General features: G+C 41.8%; 1 protein-coding gene across 2 annotated transcripts in view; it reads left to right on the top strand.

The window, feature by feature from the left end:
- Window positions 1-20,641, top strand: part of LOC311062330 (alpha-1,6-mannosylglycoprotein 6-beta-N-acetylglucosaminyltransferase B-like) — a 147,080-nt gene that overhangs the window by 39,291 nt on the left and 87,148 nt on the right. For both annotated transcript variants that reach the window (XM_084081276.1, XM_084081275.1), the window contains one exon: window positions 6,236-6,386. In XM_084081276.1, coding sequence (XP_083937402.1) covers window positions 6,283-6,386 — 104 coding nt within the window. In that variant the 5' untranslated portion in view covers window positions 6,236-6,282. The remainder of the gene's footprint in view (window positions 1-6,235; window positions 6,387-20,641) is intronic.

Genomic DNA, 20,641 nt, shown 5'->3' with positions numbered 1-20,641 from the left:
TCCCCTCATTGCCGGTGGTAGAAGCCAAACATGGCATGAAATAGAACGCAAGCTACTTTGGTGCAGTTAACTCACCGCTTTGATCCTCATTGAATCTTAAATATGAATTTATCTTTCACTGCTGCACCACAAAGAGGTAGCATTTCCTCCTTTACGTAACACAGTGGCTCTCTGCAATATTCATTACTGAGGGCCTTAGATGTTAATTTGATGTTGTGTGATAACTTACACATCTTGATGCACACGTGAGTGAGTAACTCAAGGTGCAATTTCACACTCCAAGGTAAATATTGGTGGTGTTGTGTGTTTTTTAACGGTGCATTGCCTTCATGCATCATCTAGTTCATCTTGACTGCAGATCAAAGATGCAATTACAATGGCACTGCAGGGCAGCGTCATACTCATCTAATTATATCACGATGATGGTGTGAAGATAAGAGCGCCTAAGATTGAAATGTAAAATTTACTAGGAATTGGAACTAATTACTTAGCATTTACAATGAACTAGATGGGAAACAATACTGTATCTGCCATGACAATAAGATAAGCTATTTCTTTTGCTATTTTCACTATGGTTAGGTCAGTGTATGTGTTTTCTTTAGAGACACAAAATATGTCCTTTTTAGACAAGACCAAACACTCTCAATGCTGGCCATGATTTTCCAATTACTGCCCCCATTGTTTGGCTTTTCTTTCACCAAAGATTAGTCTCAAAGTTTCACAATGAGTCATATAACCATTTTTTTTGGTACATTGCTTGTGTATGGAGCCACAGCATTTTTTACTGACAATTATTTCAGCTTTCACTCTGAACAAAATGTATTACTTGGTCGACTGTTGGGAGTAAAACACTGCTATTATCTGTGCTCACAATTAAAACCTGGATCAGTCAATCGCCAATGTCCTGGTAGAAGTGGTCAGTGCAGATACAGTTTTACAGGCTTTAGTTTAAGTGTACTTATCGCCAAGTGCATTTAAGTACCCATAATATTTCTGCTGTGTTAGCCCATCCTAACCATTAGGAGTCTCAAGCTCTGTTTTACTATTTATTTTGACTGTAAAGTACATCACTATAACTGTATACTGCTGAATGCTGTATACGACTACTCTCTCTACATTTTTGTGTCACATACTTTTCATGTCTCTGCGGAGTCAGACAATGAAAAGCATCCAAATCCCGCAGGCACAGTCAGTTCAAAGAGGAAGAGAAAGGCGGTTTGGAAGGTCTTCTTCTGACAGCAAAGCTATTACGATATGTCAATACCATCTGTAAACAATGGACGGGCTCCTGCGACAGCATGGACAGCATGGGAGTCTGTGACAGCATGGGAGCTCAGATGCTAATTCCCATGTAATCTGTGATCAGTGACAGCCTGATTAGAATAAGTACACAGACAATAGCCAGAAGCTCAATATGGACACTGGCACTGAGAGGAGATTGGCTGCTACTCGCTCAGACACAATACCTACTAGCCCACATTCCTTCTTCAGTTCTCTCTCTCTCATCCACTTTCTCCGCCTGTCCGTGTTTACGTTCTATTACTGTCTTTTGACTTCCCCTGCTTGGTTTCTTAAGCACCCTCTTGTTGTCTCACCCTCACCCTCTTTGGTACAGATGTCTCTTGACTGACTGACTGACTGACTGACTGACTGATGACGTTACACTATTGGTATAAGGCTGGTTAGCCTTACAACAAACTAGCCAACTGCAGAGCAATTGTCCATCCAAGCCTATGTAAAAAAATGTGTCCATGATCCATCCTTTTAGTTGGACCTTAAAAGATATAAAGGATGGGCACTGTCTTATGGGTAGATTGTTCCAAATTGCACTTCCTTGAACTGAAAAGGAATTTTGCACAAAGGCTGTGTGTCTAGACTGCACCTCACAATCTCTCGGGTGACGGCCCTTGTACTGATGCCTGTGTAGGGCTTCCGTTTTATAAATCCCTCCATAGGGGCCGGGCATAAACCATGTCATGCCGGGCATAAACCATGTTATGCCAGTTGTGAAACGTACAAATGATTGAGCACAGTTTGCTCAAAGATGTAAATGTGAACCTTTTTGTAATCAGAATCATCTATTTAAAAAAAAAACGGAATTGTTTATTGCCTCTGGACAGCATGCTCCAAAGGGGGGAGAGAGAGAGGCAGAGTGTGTGCGTGAGCGTGTGCGTGTGCATGTGCATGTGCGCTTGCACGTGCGTGCATGCATGCGTGCGGGCGTGCGTACACGTACTGTACGTGCGAGTAAGAGAGGGAGAGAGAGAGCAGGAACACTGGTGCTGCCATGGTCGAGTACATACTGTATCTCCGAACCTTGGTTCCAGTCACCCTGGACCACACCTCTATAAAAGACAAAAACCTGAACATCACTGACAGGTAAAACTACACCATTGGTTGGCTGGCTACGTGTTGCCGCATCCTACAGTATATCTGTCTTTCAAAATGAAAAGCCCTCCAGCATTTCACACATGGTCCAATATATTAGGTTTTGACCTAGTCTTGTCCGTGTCTAATTGTCGGGCACATTAAGCAGAGTAATATTACTGCTGTCAGTTGCCTGGTCTCTCCCACTCTGCTGTCCTTCGATCTGTGTGCACATTTTTCTTCTCTAACCCTCAAATCGCTTGTGGCACAATTAAGGGCATTCTCCGCAACGCCAATTTGAGAACTGAATGAGGGCAGATAAGGCCAACCACTTTGCATATACCACCTCCATTTAAGCGAGCCATTGGCATAATTGCACATCTACTAAAATGCTTTTGGCAGCCGCAAAGACATTAAAGGGATGTGCCCCAGGTTTTTATGAGTCTTTACAAGGTCTATGTTGAGATTGCAGCTTTGGGTCAGCCTTTTAAAACACTACTACTACATACTATTGCAATCATTAGAACTGATCATTTGGCATTGCCATGAAAATGTATCCTAGGGGTACCTGATTATAATTTGATACAGATATTCGTACTTTGATCTATTTTGATAATAGATACTGCAGGGATGCTGTTAGGAGTAGTTAGCTGCATTTGATATGACATTTACTGTAACATGCAGTAACATGCAAAACAATAACAATATATAACAATATAAATTACTTTTTGGAATACCTTGACATTTAGTCCCAATTGAATTATTGGTGTTCAGTCCAGTTGATGTACTGCTGCATTTAACCATTTGTGGTCATTTTCAAAACCAGTTATTGCTATTTTGATGTAAAATATAAAATTCATTTTGAAAAGAAAGCATGTTAAATTGGGGGCAGAGAAGATCAACAACATTACAAACAGGTGAAGTTGTTATGATGTGTCAGCTACCGGCACGCAACTATTTTTTGTGTGTGTGTGAAACAGATTAGAACGCAAGTGCAATAACCTTGAGTTGATCTCCATAGTCCGTACTCAAATGTGCTAGACCTGAATGTTGTCAGCAACCAGTATTATAATCATCACCTAGGCAACACACCACCACATTCTGACACAGTGATCTGTCACATGCTAAGACAGAACGGTCAATCATAGTGGAACACATCTGTTGCCTGGGAGATATCTCACTGACCTCTTTTTTTTTTTTTTATAGCTGCTGCCGCTAAAGGGCGTTGGTGGGGCTGGGGGGGTGGTGTGTGTGGGGTGGTTGACAGTGACCTTGTGCTGACTCTGTTTGATGATGGAGCCCTTGCAATGTAATTGCCTGTCAAACCAATAGGCTCAGTTTTTGACAGAGTGGTCAGACATCATAATCTAGGTGATTACAATGTCAGTAAGTGCCCTACTTATTGGCCTTATAGGGAACTAGGGGAGTATAATTCGACCTTTGCCTTTGTATATCAAACCTTCTTCTATGAGCTTACTAACCGCGGTAATGTGGATGCTGTAGATTTAGTTATGTCATCACCTTGACATGTTCAGGGTTCTGTAGTGGAATAACATCGCACCCAATGTGAAGTATGCGGTGACTTTGATGAGTTTATTTCATTTAGCTATATATGATTGATGTCCTTTTATTTCAATAGGCTTCTCACCCGTAAATCACACCCAGGTTTTGCAAATACTGATAATTAAATGTGGCAGGCTGCTGCTATTGTGTGAGTCATGCGTGTGTTTGTATGTGTTCATCTTGAGTGCATGTGCTGTGTCTCTCCGCGCATGTGTCTCTCCGTGTTTTTTGTGTGTGTTTTTAAGTGGTGCGCTATCTGCGCACACACGGCGACGGCCAGTGTGTGTGCGTGTCTTTTTAAGTGGTGCATGTTTGAATGCCGTGCTATGCTTCCTATTTGTGTTGTAATGAGATGCAGGTTTGTGTTGCAATCAGCTGCACGTGTTAGTGCTCATGGAGACATGTACATACAGTACATACAGACAAAGTCAGAATGTACTGTATGTACACGGCTAACACCGCTTAAAAAGAAGTGACGTAATGATGTTTGTGATGATTTTTCTCATCACTGTCCCACTTGTTTCATTTACTTACAGGCATACTGTACCTGTATAGCCATTGCAGAGATCCATTTCACCCGATACCTTCTTAAAGGAACATTTTGCCTTTTTTCAACATCATCTCGATGTGCGTCCTCCCTAATGCTCACTATGGGATGGTGCAATTTCTGTCTACATGTCTGTGTCTTAAAAATGGTCTGTGGATGGTTCGAAAATGTGCCTACTGATGACATAATTGGTGATCATTTCAGAAGAAGAAGATTTCAAACTTTTTCTTCTTTATTGATGGGCTTCTATTTCAGCGTGCTAACTTTCCAGGAATAGAAACGCTGTAGTTTCCGCTTGGAAACAACACCGATGATGAGATTGGTACCCAGGTTTCTGTACTGTCCACAGCCCACCTCGGGGACACAGTGCGAGTAAATGAAATGTTGCCATTTTTAGGATTACTTATATAAGTTTCAAAATACGCTAATCCTGGGAAGAATTAAGTTAAACTGATATGAATTCATACATTAATTTTGTTCCCTTAGTCTGTAGAAGCTAATGCACTGCGGGATAACAGCAATACTCCAACAATTGCTTCAGTTCACCTGACTGATGTGTTTACGTGAATGATGGCATCGTCTATGAGTTTCTTCAAGAAATGCAAATCCCTCACCCCGGTGCTTGAGAGGATAACTGCTCCACTTAACATCCTCTTTGAGAGCCTCTGTCAGCTTCTCTGTAGACATCATCCCCATTGCGTGATTTGCTCTGTTCTATGTACAGTACAGTGCATTCAACGTTTGGACGCTTAAGGAAAGAACTGTACGCTTCCCTTTTTGAAAAGCAAACTTGTGTGAAGAAGTTGTGTCACTCACCCAGATTCCTTTCTACACAGGACAATCCTCAGTGTTATTTTAACTCTGAGAGTGTACAATGCTGTCTTCTGCTGTGTAATGAAGTTCTCTTCATGAGGATCAGTGTGATGTCTTGTTTTCTCTATTCCCCTCTCACTCCTTCTCTCTGTCTCTATTTAAGTGTTGCCAGTCTCCCGACCAAGACACAGCAAGAATTTATTGCACTATAATCGCATAATCATCGTGAAAGACAAAACAATTGTGTAGTCTGATCCTGGCATTATGGGAACAAATGACTTTACGAGCCAAATGGCCACTGCAGCCATTTTCCATTATGTGTGATGTTTTGAGTACGCCCAGCACGTACTAAACATGCCTCTTTTATTCATTATGCTCCCTGTGCTGTGTACACAAAGTTCTAGGTGAGGGAAATAGTGTTTGATACAAGTAATTGTTTCCTTGAGAGAGAGAGAGAGAGAGAGAGAGAGAGAGAGAGAGAGAGAGAGAGAGAGAGAGAGAGAGAGAGAGAGAGAGAGAGAGAGAGAGAGAGAGAGAGAGAGAGAGAGAGAGAGAGAGAGAGAGAGAGAGAGAGAGAGAGAGAGAGAGAGAGAGAGAGAGTATGGAAACCTCAACAAGTCAACATAATTGTTTCCTCTTCCTGGATTTTCATAGGGCTTGGTGACATTCTCTAAATCATATCAAAGAATATGAACATAAGACCATACTTTTCTGGCCTGGACAAAAGCAGGACCTTGACAAAGGGTCAGACATTTCACACAATGACAACACATTGTACTGTCTGCTCTTTTATGTGAGAGGTTGTCAGGTTGTACAAAACGAGACAAAACTGCCCAGCAGCTGGCTTGTATGTACACATATTCTACTTGGGTACGTTGTCATGTGCTATTATTCCATCCCTTGTATCCTTAATCGTTGGTCTGTTTACCCTTGTGTCTGTCTCAGTGCTGGCCAGTGTGGAGTCACGAGGGGTACTGAGGAAAATCAGTGACATGCTGGAGGTGATTCTAAAGAGGATGGATAGCCTGTCCAAGCTGGACAACACCACCTCCACGGACACACGGCGTCTGGATGAGCTGAGCTCGGCAATCAGCAGGTAATCAACTCAACTCAAATATATTTGCATATCCGTTAATCACTTTAACAGTCAAGGACTTTACAAGCCCACATTTAACAAAGGAAACAACAATCAATCAGGCAGGAATAATAAGAAATTCCCAAGAAATAAATGCAGGGAAAGAAAAAGAGGGCGTATGACAGGTGCCATGTGGTCACAATAGTAGTAGTAGTAGTAGTAGTACAGTAGTAGTATATTGATAATAAATACAATGATGGACATCTCGGGTCAATAATGGTTCACAAGACAATTGTAAAATATGGGGCTGTGTGATGCAGAACAGTTGAAGACAGAAGGTTTCTCTAGTTCTTCTTTACAAGCACAATTGAATGAAATTCTCAGTGTTGATTATTAATATTATTTGAAGATTCAGTTGATAAAAATGTATAAACAATCTTTGTCCCGTGAGGCTCCAAAATCAAACAATTGATCAAATGTTGACAGAATATTCATATTTTAAACAAATTAACATAAAATACAATGTACTGTACAAAATGCCAAACAAATGTGAGTATGGTAGGACTGCCATGTGTGGACATGACATGACATGACATGACATGACATGACATGACATGACATGACATGACATGACATGACATGACTAATGTGGCTACCAGAAACGTGAGATTGGAAAAAAAATCCCAATTTTGGATCATTCACATTCTCAGAAAATGTGAAGGAACTACACTGGTGACAACCAGTTACTTTAGCTGGTAGTTTATAATCATTGAATAATTTGTCCCTCTACTTGAGCGTGAGCAAATCCTGTAATGTGAATTCATTAGCCGTCAACAGTGGTAAATGACAAGTATTGGTGTGGATTTTGCTAGTTCAGCCCTGTGCTACCGTGTAGTGTAACATGTCATTTTTAAGACACGTGAATGGCTAGAGTATAAAATTATTAAACATTTTCACAGATATTACTTCAGTCCTTTTTGATATTGTAAAGTAACCAAGTACATGTACTCAAGTACTCTACTTAAGTACAATTTTGAGGTATTTTTTATTTGATAGAGTACGTTCCAATTTCCAATAATTTGAATTATACTCTACTAAATCTCAAAGGCAAATATTGTATTTTTACTTTAGTTACTAGTTACTTTGTAGATTTTGATTATTATTACAAAACCACTTCAGACCTATATACTTCGGCAGTTTGAAAATAGCCGATCTACAAGCATCGCAAAGCGACGCGTTGTGAGCTTGTAGATCTGCTATTTTCAAAAGATTTTTATACATCTTCTATCTATATATACATTTCTAAACCCAAAACCCCCAAAAAAAACCTGCCACTGTGTGGGACTAAACACAAAAACAACATATCAATGTCACTAACAAGACACGCCACAACGTGCAGAATTACTACGCGCAGTCTGTAGGCCACTTCATACTGCTCAGCACACATCTGCCCCCTCGCAGCATAATTAATTGCGGCCAACACAAACTCACAACATTACAGTCGGCCATGTTGTTCCTTAGCGTCATCGCCGACCACCGCCCAACGAGACCCAAGTGAGGTCAGACAACACACTCCATATTTGGGCATAGCTCCATTGGGAACATCTCCTATTATGGCTTTATATAACCGCCCAACGAGACCCAAGTGAGGTCAGACAACACACTCCATATTTGGGCATAGCTCCATTGGGAACATCTCCTATTATGGCTTTATTATATATTATAGAGACCAACAAACACAAAGCACCGCGCAGCGGCTAGGGGGGAGGGGCGCGCAGCGCCCCGACCCTCTAGTATATATATACATTTCTAAACCCAAAACCCCCCAAAAAAAACTGCCACTGTGTGGGACTAAACACAAAAACAACATATCAATGTCACTAACAAGACACGCCACAACGTGCAGAATTACTACGCGCAGTCTGTAGGCCACTTCATACTGCTCAGCACACATCTGCCCCCTCGCAGCATAATTAATTGCGGCCAACACAAACTCACAACATTACAGTCGGCCATGTTGTTCCTTAGCGTCATCGCCGACCACCGCCCAACGAGACCCAAGTGAGGTCAGACAACACACTCCATATTTTGGGCATAGCTCCATTGGGAACATCTCCTATTATGGCTTTTATAGAGACCAACAAACACAAAGCACCGCGCAGCGGCTAGGGGGGAGGGGCGCGCAGCGCCCCCACCCTCTAGTTTTATACATTTGAAAACTTGCATAATGAGCCCTTTTACTTTTGGTATATTTTGGTGCCAATACTTTTGTACTTTTACTCTCAAGTAAAATTTAAATACTGAACTTGTACTTGTAACAGACTATTTCTACAATAGGGTATTGATACTTTTACTTAAGTAAAATAATTTAGAAGTACATTTTCACACACCCAACATTTTGAAAACATGATTCATATAACCCACTCCTTCATTTCCTTTCCATCTTTTTAGCTAGGCAGATAACAGGCGAAAAACAGGCGAATCGTTCACTTCCGGATAAAAGCGCCAAAATTGGTACACATACTCCTTGGGTAGTACTGTTTTGATAAAACCCGTTGGCCACCTGAAAATTCAAGATGGCGGCCATTTTTCAAGATGGCCACCATTGAATATACAGTAATATTACATTTCCCAACAAAATCCCATAGATACAAGCGCCAAAATTGGCAAACATACTCCTTGGGTATTGCTCTTTTGATAAAAACCAAAGATTTTAAGATGGTGGCCATTTTTCAAGATGGCCACCATTGAATATACAGTAATTCGCAGTAATTTCACAATAAAATGTCATAGATATGCACCAAAATTGGCACACACACTCTTTGGGTATTGCTCTTTTGATGACACCTGTTACCCATGTAAAAATTCAAGATGGCAGCCATTTTTCAAGATGGCCACCATTGTACAGTAGGCTATATACAGTCAAATCACATTTAGAAGTAAAATAGCTTAGAAGCAAGCAGAAATTGGCTCATATACCATTCTTTTAATAATATTTTAGCAGCCACCTAAAAATTCAAGATGGCGGCCATTTTGCAAGGTGGCCGCCATTGAATATACACTAATAATGCATTTCTGAATAAAATCACCATAATATGTCCTATTTGAGTAATCTTGGTGTCAAATCATACATTTTTCACTATGTAGAATCTGAATCTGGACCCATGGACTGACTTCACTGGCTTCCTTGTACCATATATCAGCCCCGGAATCCTAATCTTCTGCTAAATTAGGGGATCATGCTATGTTATAAGTCTATTATGTGTAGCATTTTCTTGTACAAGACAAAGAGGAAGGGTAGTGTTTTCAGCCTGCGGCGAAAGATGGGCAGTGACTCTGCTGTCCTGACATCAGTGGGAAGTTCATTCCACCACTGTGGGGCCAGAACAGAAAAAAGTCGTGACCGTGTCGATCGACCAGAAGGACCCTTGAGTGACGAGGCAATCAGTCGCCCCGAGGTGGCAGACCGAAGTGGTCGGGCAGGGGTGTAGGCATCGACCATAGCCCGGAGGTAAGAAGGAGCTGTTCCTTTCACTGCCCTATAGGCTAGCACCAGGGTTTTAAACTGGATCCGAGCTGCTACGGGGAGCCAGTGTAGAGAATGGAGAAGGATAGTTGTGTGGGAGAACTTGGGGCGGTTGAACACCAGACGAGCTGCAGCTTTCTGAACAAGCTCCAGAGGTCTGATGGCAGATGCCGGAGCACCAGCCAGGAGGGAGTTGCAGTAGTCCAGGCGGGAGATGACAAGAGCCTGGATGAGCACCTGGGCTGCCTTCTCCGTGAGGAAGGGGCGAATCCTCCTGATGTTGTAGAGGAGGAATCTGCAGGACCGTGTCACTGATGCGATGTTTGTCGAGAACGACAGTTGATCGTCCAGGGTCACACCCAGACTCTTTGCAGTCCGAATTGACGTCACCACAGCATTATCAATGGTGATGGCCATGTCTCGGTGCGGACAGCCCTTCTGCGGGAGGAACATCAGCTCGGTCTTGTCCAGGTTGAGCTTCAGGTGGTGCGTCGACATCCACTCCGAGATGTCAGCCAGACAAGCAGCAATGCGTGCCTCCACTTGTGTGTCAGAGGGGGGGAATGAGAGGATCAGCTGGGTGTCATCGGCATAGCAGTGGTAGGAAAAGCCATGGGAGTGGATGACAGCACCAAGAGTTGTAGTGTAGAGAGAGAAAAGAAGAGGACCCAGAACCGAGCCTTGGGGAACCCCAGTAGTGAGTCTGTGTGGTTCTGATACAGACCCTCTCAGCATCACCTGGTAGGAGCGACCCGTCAGGTAGGATGCAAACAGGGAGAGTGCAGAGCCTGAGACACCCATCCCCTTAAGGGTGGAGAGGAGGATCTGATGGTTCACTGTGTCGAACGCTGCAGACAGGTCCAGGAGTATCAGGATGGAGGAGAGAGAGTTCGCTCATGATGTATGACAGATCAAGCGCAGCTGAAGGTGTTGATGATGCAAGGTTGGACATGTTTGCTCGGAAGCAGAGACCATATGAAGCCATTCCTCCTACCCGATCAGCGCTGAAGGAGCATGTGGTGGGGCAGTTTTCATGTGTCCATGACCCCTAGAACTATGTCGGCAGGAGTCTTGTACTCCTGGCAGGGTTACCCAAGCCAAACAGGTCGAAGGGTAGAGACTAGACGAAGGGTGATCCCAGGGCGCTATTACTACTTGTAATCTACACTTGCAAGATCCGCTTGTCTCTCAGCGCTAATCTATGTGATTTTATTGCAAAATGTAGCAATACTGTATATTAAATGGCAGCCATCTTGAAAAAGGGCCACCATCTTGAATTTTTAGGTGGCTGCTAATATGTTATTAAAATAATGGTATATGAGCCAATTTTGGTGCTTGCTTCTAAACTATTTTACTTCTAAATGTGATTTGACTGTATATAGCCTACTGTACAATGGTGGCCATCTTGAAAAATGGCTGCCATCTTGAATTTTTACATGGGTAACAGGTTTCATCAAAAGAGCAATACCCAAAGAGTGTGTGTGCCAATTTTGGTGCATATCTATGACATTTTATTGTGAAATTACTGCGAATTACTGTATATTCAATGGTGGCCATCTTGAAAAATGGCCACCATCTTAAAATCTTTGGTTTTTATCAAAAGAGCAATACCCAAGGAGTATGTTTGCCAATTTTGGCGCTTGTATCTATGGGATTTTGTTGGGAAATGTAATATTACTGTATATTCAATGGCGGCCATCTTGAAAAATGGCCACCATCTTGAATTTTCAGGTGGCTAACGGGTTTTATCAAAACAGTACTACCCAAGGAGTATGTGTACCAATTTTGGCGCTTTTATCCGGAAGTGAACGATTATTCCCGGTATCTGCCTAGCTATTTCTATTGACGACAAAATCCTCCCTCTTTGCGCTCATCAGCCTTTATTTTGCTCCATCCTCATCCTTATTTTTTCCCCCATATCATCACCAGAGGAAATTGCTGCCTATTACTGCAGCTGCTACAAATGAGCCTCCCATGACATTGCTGCTATTGCCTTCATCACACTGCCCTTCTCTCTGCTTCTCTGTACCAACATATCCAATTTGTCTTTTCTATCTGCCATTATCTTTCAATCCACCTCCATTTATTTTCAAAATGCCAGACTAAATGCTGTACTACAGAAAGCATGTGATCCAAACACAGTACTGTCACAGCTTGCCTTACTGTCTTGGATGACATTAAGGCTGCCTGGGAAAAGTCATATGTATGCGCTGCCCTGTTTATTGATTTAACCAAGGCTTTTGACACTGTTGACCTCCCGATTTTGTTAAAGATCCTTTCCAATATAGGCATGGGCCCAAATGTGACTAGCTGGTTCACCAGCTATTTGATCGGCCGCACACAATGTGTGAAACTGGGTGACATGGTGTCCGATCAAGTAGTCATGGAGAAGGGAGTCCCCCAGGGCTCTATATTAGGTCCTTTACTTTTTCTTTTGTACGTGAATAACATCTGCAGTCAATCAAAGCACTCTAGGTACCATATGTACGCGGATGACACGGTTTTGTACACCTGTGCGCCCACGCTAGACATGGCTGTAACAAATTTGTCTTTTGATTTCATCTCACTGCAGCAGGAATTAAAAAAAAGCAAATTGATGTTAAATGGTAACAAAACTAAGGCAATGTTGTTCACTCCACGAGTCTGTCCAACCCTCTTAAGCATCTCCACTTTAGATGGCACCCCAATTGAGTGGGTTGATCGCTATAAATACCTTGGGTTCTGGTTGGACAAACATCTAAATTTTAAATTCCATATTGATGCCTTGAGTAAGAAGCTAAAATTTACTCTAAGTTTTTTCTACAGACTGAAGGCTTGTTTTGCCTGCACCGCTCGTAAAAAATTGGTCACTGGTCTGTTTTTGTCCCAGCTGGATTATGGTGACAATATCTACAGGTTTGCTTGTGCCTCCACACTGGCCAAGCTGGATCCCCTGTACCATGCTGCATTGAGATTCATAACAAATTCTCCTTTTAGAACTCACCATTGCACGCTGTACGCTGCAGTTGATTGGTCCTCCTTGACTATGCGCAGGCTGCAACATTGGTATAATTTCATTTATAAAGCTATTCTTGGTGAGCTCCCCTACTACATTACCTCCAAATTCAAATTGGTTAGGAATGGCTTAAACCTCAGATCAAATGCTTGGTTACGCTGTGAAGTACCCTCATTTTCATCTGAGGGGGGTAAAAAATGTCTTTCTTTCTTTGGCCCCTGGTCGTGGAATGATCTCCAGACCAAACTCAAATTGGCTGCTCTAATTCCCTTGAGAAGCTTCAAAAGAATCACCTTAGTGTTATTCACAAACAACTGCACCTGTCCGGAGGTTTACTAGCCTAGCGGTAGGTTCTTGATTATTTGTATTGGTTGTACACTGTGTGTATTACTATTTCTTGTTTGATTATTGGCTTTTTTCTATTGTGAAAAGTGTATCATTAGGAGTTATCTTATGTATTTGTGATGTATCTTGGATGACCATTTTGTTGTTTGTTTTTGTATTTGTATGTTAAAGCTTAGACTGTGTAAATTTAACGCTGCATCTTGGCCAGTTCCCACTTGAAAAAGAGACTGTGTCTCAATGTGTTTTTACTGGTTAAATAAAGGTTAAATAAATAAAAAAAAATGGGCACAGAAATAAATCCATCACGCCAAGACCTCATTAAATGATCTCGATTGAATGCTTATAGGTTCAGGTCTGAATGTGGGCATGAGAGCGTAAGAGAGATGGTATTAATATAATCTGGCAATAGCACTGACTTAGATTCTATCTATGTCTGGAAATTGGTTGTTTAACATGGACTAGGTGTTTTACTGTAGGTCAGTGGTTTTCAAAAGCTCCAGGCACACCTGCATTCACAGTGAAAATGACTGATCTACAAGCGCACAACGAGTTGCTTTGTGCTGTGCTGTGAGCTTGTAGATCTTTGTTTTTTGTTGGGGGGGGGGATAATAATTACATGCCCAAAATAGGGACACCTGGTTGGTTGAATGTGGTTAAACTATATTTATTTAATAAAGTATAACATTGCTGTATAGAGTGCTGATATAGTTAATTCTAAAATAATGAATTACTTTTTAGTGCTATGGTGCAATAATAATGTGTGGTTATCACAATATACGGGTCTTGTCTCCCCACCAGTGTGACTCAGCACACCATTTGGGAACCACTGGTGTCCTGCTACAGGGACTCAGTCTTGCTTTTTGTCTCCATCTACATAGAATGAAAGAGGATTAACTGGAGTCATTGTCCACGGATTGACTTGGTGGAGGTGGTTTTGGTAGAAAATGGATTGAGCTGTAGTCACTCTATCCCAGGGACTTTGATCAGGACTTAATAGGCTTTGGCTGAACTCCATATGAAGAACTGTCCTGATTTAAAAAGTGATGCAGGAGAGGGGATAGAGCTTTTTGGTCATATTGTCAGCGAGTTTAACTAAAATAGAACATTTTGTTAGATGGAATGAATGTCATGGTATTTTTGTGAAGTGGATGTGGTTCAAGCAGTTCAGGGATTCTGCTCAGAACTGAACCTCTGGTCGTCCCATCAACGTGGAATGGTGATGATGTATAATAAATGTGTAATGACTGTCAGTGTAAAGGGTAGCATTTTGGTATTTGCTCAAAACATGATCGGCATACTAATTTTGGGACATAATGTCTGAGACAGATAATGACCAGTAGCACTATTGTCTGCAGCCCCCAAAGAGCTGGTTACTATGGGCACATTTCATTATTTCCAACCCTGCTACGTTTCATAAATGACTTGGAAGTTTTTGTCCAAATGTAGCTAAGAAGCTACAGTCTAAAGTAGTTTGATCACTTTTAAACTTTGAATGGTCAGTTAAGGGTTCAGACAGTGCTTTGCTCAAGGACACTTGAGCAGTACAACGCCAGGAAGAGCTAGGTTCCCATGCCGGAGCCATTGCAATGTCTTGTTGCAAAGCAATATATTAACGGCGTATTAATGTGAAAATGTAAAAAAAAAAAAAATGAAAGTTCACAATGGTGATGTTGAAACTCTGTGACCCCATTTACTGGCTGGTTTGCAGTTTGAGTAATGGGATTGTTTTGTGTTTTTCACAAATGAACACTTGATATAAGCAGTAACAATATGTGACAGCTATACACATTTTCTATAGCATGTCTTTCCAGCTGGTAAATGACATGGCAGGCTCAAGGACATCTCATAGCACAGGACTCCTGTACAGTTAACTTCATGCTGGCATACAGAAACACCCAAATGAAACACTCCCACAAGTTAGGGATTATGAACAGCGAGGCAGTCATTATTGGGAAATAAACCCCAACAGGTGATGTTTGTGGAGGGGTCTTAAAATAACTCTGAAGGGGTTTATTTCTCAATAATGAACTTGTTCTTCATTACCCCGCTTATTACACTGCTACTTAGTAATGAACCAGTGACATCATCGGTAGTCAGGTTTGGTCGTTTCAGATAAGATTTCAAACTTTTTATTTACATTTTTATTAATGGAAGAACAATGGCTTCCATTATAGGGTGCTGACTTTCCAGAAAGAAATGTTCTATTTGCTTGGATTCCCCATCAACTACGCCCATAACAACCGTCTGTTATTCATAGCAGGATGCAATGATTGACTAATGAGAATCAAACATTCAACCAAGCCGTGTAATTAACCGTATTACTGTACCTTCAGCTGCGTTTGTCCACTTTCAACCTGGCAAAAATAGCAGATCTGCAAGCTCACAACGCGCCACATCGCATTGTGAGCTTGTAGATCTGCTATTTTAGCTATTCACTATACAACCAAGTATATTGGGCTGTGGTTAACCGTCAAAGTGGCTGCTGTGAAACGGGTCCATTTATCAACCAACTTTCTTCAAACAGTATGGCTCAAAGTCATCATATTTTCTGGGGGCTTATTTCAATCTGGTGTTATTTTCTTTTGTTTTACAGGGCATATTTATGAAAACAAATTGTCTTTTACATAGAATTCCTGCAAACAAAGCAAGATGAAAATGCAAAGGGAACAACAAACGCAATCTATTTGGCACTGTGCTGATTTAAGTCCTGTTTGGGTATTAGTTCTGACTGACTGGATTCTTGTACAGAATGGATAGCTGAATAGAATGTTTGGAGGGAGACTGAATAGAATAATGACTAAGGAGATGAAACCACAGACACAACAATAAAACGCACGCACGCACGCACGCACGCACGCATGCATGCACACATGCACCTACTCTCCAGTCCCCCGTCATTGTATTGTTGCTTACGTGTGTGTGTGTGTGTGTGTGTGTGTGTGTGTGTGTGTGTGTGTGTGTGTGTGTTAATTCACTATTGTAAAAGCCACTCTGGGCATGAAACCAGGGTTCTGAAACAGAACCCTGGCCGACCACCTAGCCAACAGATTTGTTTGCGTATTTGCACATACGCACACACACACACACACACACACACACACACACACACACACACGCATGCACACACGTACGCACGCACACACACACACACACACACACACACACACACACACACACACACACACACACACACACACACACACACACACACACACACACACACACACACACACACACCCGCACACGTAAAGGTAAAAAACTTTACCTTTACGTCAGCTTGTCAGTGTGCACACATCCTTTGTTAACCTGACTCTGCCAGATGGAAGAAGCTTGCGTCACATTTGTTTTACAGGCTACTTCCATCTGGGACCTCAATAGCACAATTGATGAAGGGGCGTTCCTTCTTTTCCAAGCTACTTGGCAGGTGATTGGATGATCCCGCCCCTAGCAGCCGCTGATTGGTTCGAACACGCAGCTGTGAGGGCAGCTCTACTGTCTGAGCGAGTCCAGATGGAGGCTGTATTGTGAAGTCAATACCGCCCCCATCTGGCGAAGTCAGGTTAATCCTTTGTCCCACTGGCATTATTTTCCAACCATCCAATACAAGTAGAAATAGTGTGGCCGGCACTACGTAATATCACAATATATAGAACACAAAACAGCTCATATATATCTGTTCTCCATACAAAAAACAAGGGTTTTACTTTGAATTATAATAATAGCCTCAACAAAATCACATATTGATATTAGGTCAACATTCCTCTCACAGCATGTATGAACACCTTTCTTTTATCATATTAGAGAGTAAGTCACACAAAAGTAAAAGAGCACAAAGCCCAACCTAGAAGCGTATGAAAAACCTGTTGGTCAGATTATACAATCTCTAAAAATATTTTATATTTACATTTTGTTGAATTATTTATTAATTTTCAATTTGATCATTACAAAAATAGGCAGAGACATCCATCCCCTGACATACATTTTTGATTAGACAATTTACAACATCTGAAAATATGCTCTTGCACTGTATTTATTTATTTATTTTAATATTTTCAAATATATTATATGGACACATTGTCCATACAATGTCCAGCCTTATAGGATTTTGACCCAGTCTTATTATCTCTTCATCTTTTACCACTCATTCCACTCGTATTTTTCAATTTTTCTCCTCCGATGTTCTCTTCTCTTTGGAGTTTATCTTTTGTCTGTTCTTCTCTCATTTGTAAGTGAGCCATCTGTCTTCATTCATCACAGGGGGGCTTAATGCTGAGAGCCATGCAACAGAGGACCATCAAATATGTATGCTCCCTTAGCCTTTGATCATAATTATCATTTCATGTTTCTATTCAACTGTTTTGTTGTCCTCCACGACAGCACAGATAACATATTTTATTTATTTTTTAAATGTTTTTTCCCCCCTTTACCAGAACAGGGGGAAAAAACTAGGTTGGTGTTCAAGGTTGATCTTTCTGCTTTCATCCCTTTTTTGTATTCAGCTCTCTGGATTTCTCTGTACTGTATCTGTGCTTCTTTCTTGTTGTCTTCCCCAAATGTACAGTAGTCGTTGCCAATTCTGCCATAGTCTCTGTTACTGCCAAACCCTACTGTTCATCTTGAGGAGGGTGTAGAGTAGACAATCCATTACGCATGGAGTCGACAGGCCCTTCTTTTCACCCAACAGTTTCACCAGGAGGAAACATGAGGAGGAACACGCTATCCCTTCTAGTTCCACTCTGTGCTGAACAGGCCAACCTGTGTCACGTACCTGTAAACAAAACCTGTAACCTGGACGCAGTAACAGCAAATGCTGCTGGTAGTTCCCACCCGCAAACATGGGAAATTGGGTTTGTTGGAGTCAGGGTTATTATAGTTAACTGAAACTAGCAAAAAAAAACAAATGAAAAACTTGGTTGGAGTGCCATGGCAACACTGTGGAGGAATCAAACAAAACCCCTATCCACGGTGGTGGGCAGGTGACCTAGATGCCTGTATGGGTTTTTTGCCCTCAGTCTTGAATCTGTTGCTGTGCACCGATCTGTGTCCCTAACAGTCTCTCTCTCTCTCTCTCTCTCACTCACTCACTCACTCTCACACTCACACTCACACTCACACTCACACACACACACACACACACACACACACACACACACACACACACACACACACACACACACACACACACACACACACACACACACACACATTCAATGGGCTTTATTGGCATGAGAAAACATACGTTTACATTGCCAAAGCAGAAAGCACAATACATCAATACAGCAATACAATCAAAACAAAAAATATGTACATTTGAAAGTCAGAATCTTCAATAGATCAATTTCTATGTACCAAGATCACTGGGTGCAGGCATAGTGCAGGAATATACACACACACACACACACACACACACACACACACACACACACACACACACACACACACACACACACACACACACACACACACACACACACACACACACACACATACAGTGGCCAATAGCAGGGAAAGGGCACGTCTCTCCTCATTCCACCGATTGTAGACTAATATAAATCTTATATATTCTTCATGTCTCTCTTTCTCTCTCATTAAGATACACGTTTCTTTGCTCAAATTCTTTGCTCTATATCTAGTAGAGTGTAGAGTGCAAAACAGAGAGACATGCGAGACACTACAGGGAGTCAGATTCAACCTCGGGTCCTTGCGACTCACAAGGAGCGTGTTGCACTAATTGTCTGAGCCGCCAGGCACCCTAGCTGCCTCTCTCTTTTAATCACTCTCACTTTCATTCTCTTTATCTATCGCCTTACCTTGACCACCTGTCTCTTTTGCTCTCTCTCTCTCTTCATCTCTATCTCTCAGCCTCCCCTCCATTTACACAAGACAGTGGTGGTGTAATGCCATGGTATAGTTGTTGGATGAGAGTGACACAGTGAATAGTGATTTGAGGGTCCAGAATCCAAGCCAAACAGTAATATCGTCACTGTCAGGTAGAAACCGTATTTCCACATTTAATCTTTTAATGTTTTTTCATTAATGGATGCCCTATTTTGAACTTTGTCGTATCACAGTGTCGCACAAAAGTAGCAAAAATAGCCAGTGCTATTTTTGCGGAAAAGAAACAATTTGATGACCGGCAGCGGTTCCGGTAGGAAACACAAAGAGTCTTCTTTGTGTCTCCTACCGGAACCGTTGCCTACCGGTTCGCTGGTCATCAAATTAGGAATTGGAATGCGACAAAAACAAAAATATTTCCATGAATTTAAGTCTCCATGGGGTGACTAATCGATAGAAAATAGATTGTTTTTGGGTGAACTATCCCTTTAATTCTGGGTTTTATAAATATTTAACCAATGAAAAGTATTAGCAAGAGCTTGTTATTAAAATAACATTGAATCCATTGAAATTTAGGATTGTTCTTCTTCAATTCATGTACTGTAATGTAATGGCACTGGACTTAAGGTTTCTGCCCAACAACGACAATACTGCACACACACACACACACACACACACACACACACACACACACACACACACACACACACACACACACACACACACACACACACACACACACACACACACACACAGTCATGCACTCTGTGCAGGGACACTCTCCTCCGTTTGAGACTCATTGGTGCTGACACACTCCCGTGTAGCAGCGAATGGGACTTGATGTCTGAGGCTCCAGTCTGCGATTCGCCTTCAGGGCAGACACTCGTTAGAGTAGAAAATAGAGACGAAATAATGAGAGAAAAGAGCAGGGGGAGGAGAGAGAGAGAGAGAGAGAGAGAGAGAGAGAGAGAGAGAGAGAGAGAGAGAGAGAGAGAGAGAGAGAGAGAGAGAGAGAGAGAGAGAGAGAGAGAGAGAGAGAGAGAGAGAGAGAGAGAGAGAGAGAGAGAGAGAGAGAGAGAGAGAGAGAGAGAGAGAGAGAGAGAGAGAGAGAGAGAGAGAGAGAGAGAGAGAGAGAGAGAGAGAGATCAAGAGGAAGAAAAGGAGAAATGCAGAGTTGATTCATTCCATTTTTCTGTGTGCAATAGATGAAAAGGGAGATTGGTTAGATCTCCCTTAAGGCATGCTCCCTTCAAAGATTGCAGCTCTAGTTGGGCTACAACACCTATTCTTCACTCTCAAAGCATCCGTATCAATTCATTCAATAACACACCGGAAAAACAAAAGCCTAACGAAAACATTTCCTCCACAATTCACATCATCAGGTCAGTACCACAGCAGCTGGAGGTAAAAATCAATTCGAATGAAACAGTTTAATTCCATTATAAATGTTGAAATTGAAATTCTGTTCACTTTGTTGCGGGGGCTTTCAGCAAGGTTCTATTTGACTTTCTCCTTAAACCTTTCGTAAACATTTTCTCCAGCTAATTGCTGAATAATTTGTATCATTATTTTAAT

This window comes from Gymnoscopelus microlampas (assembly GCF_963454915.1).
Source record: "Gymnoscopelus microlampas genome assembly, chromosome: 2".
Lineage (NCBI taxonomy): Eukaryota > Metazoa > Chordata > Actinopteri > Myctophiformes > Myctophidae > Gymnoscopelus > Gymnoscopelus microlampas.
This window is presented reverse-complemented; position numbering and strand designations above follow the sequence as displayed.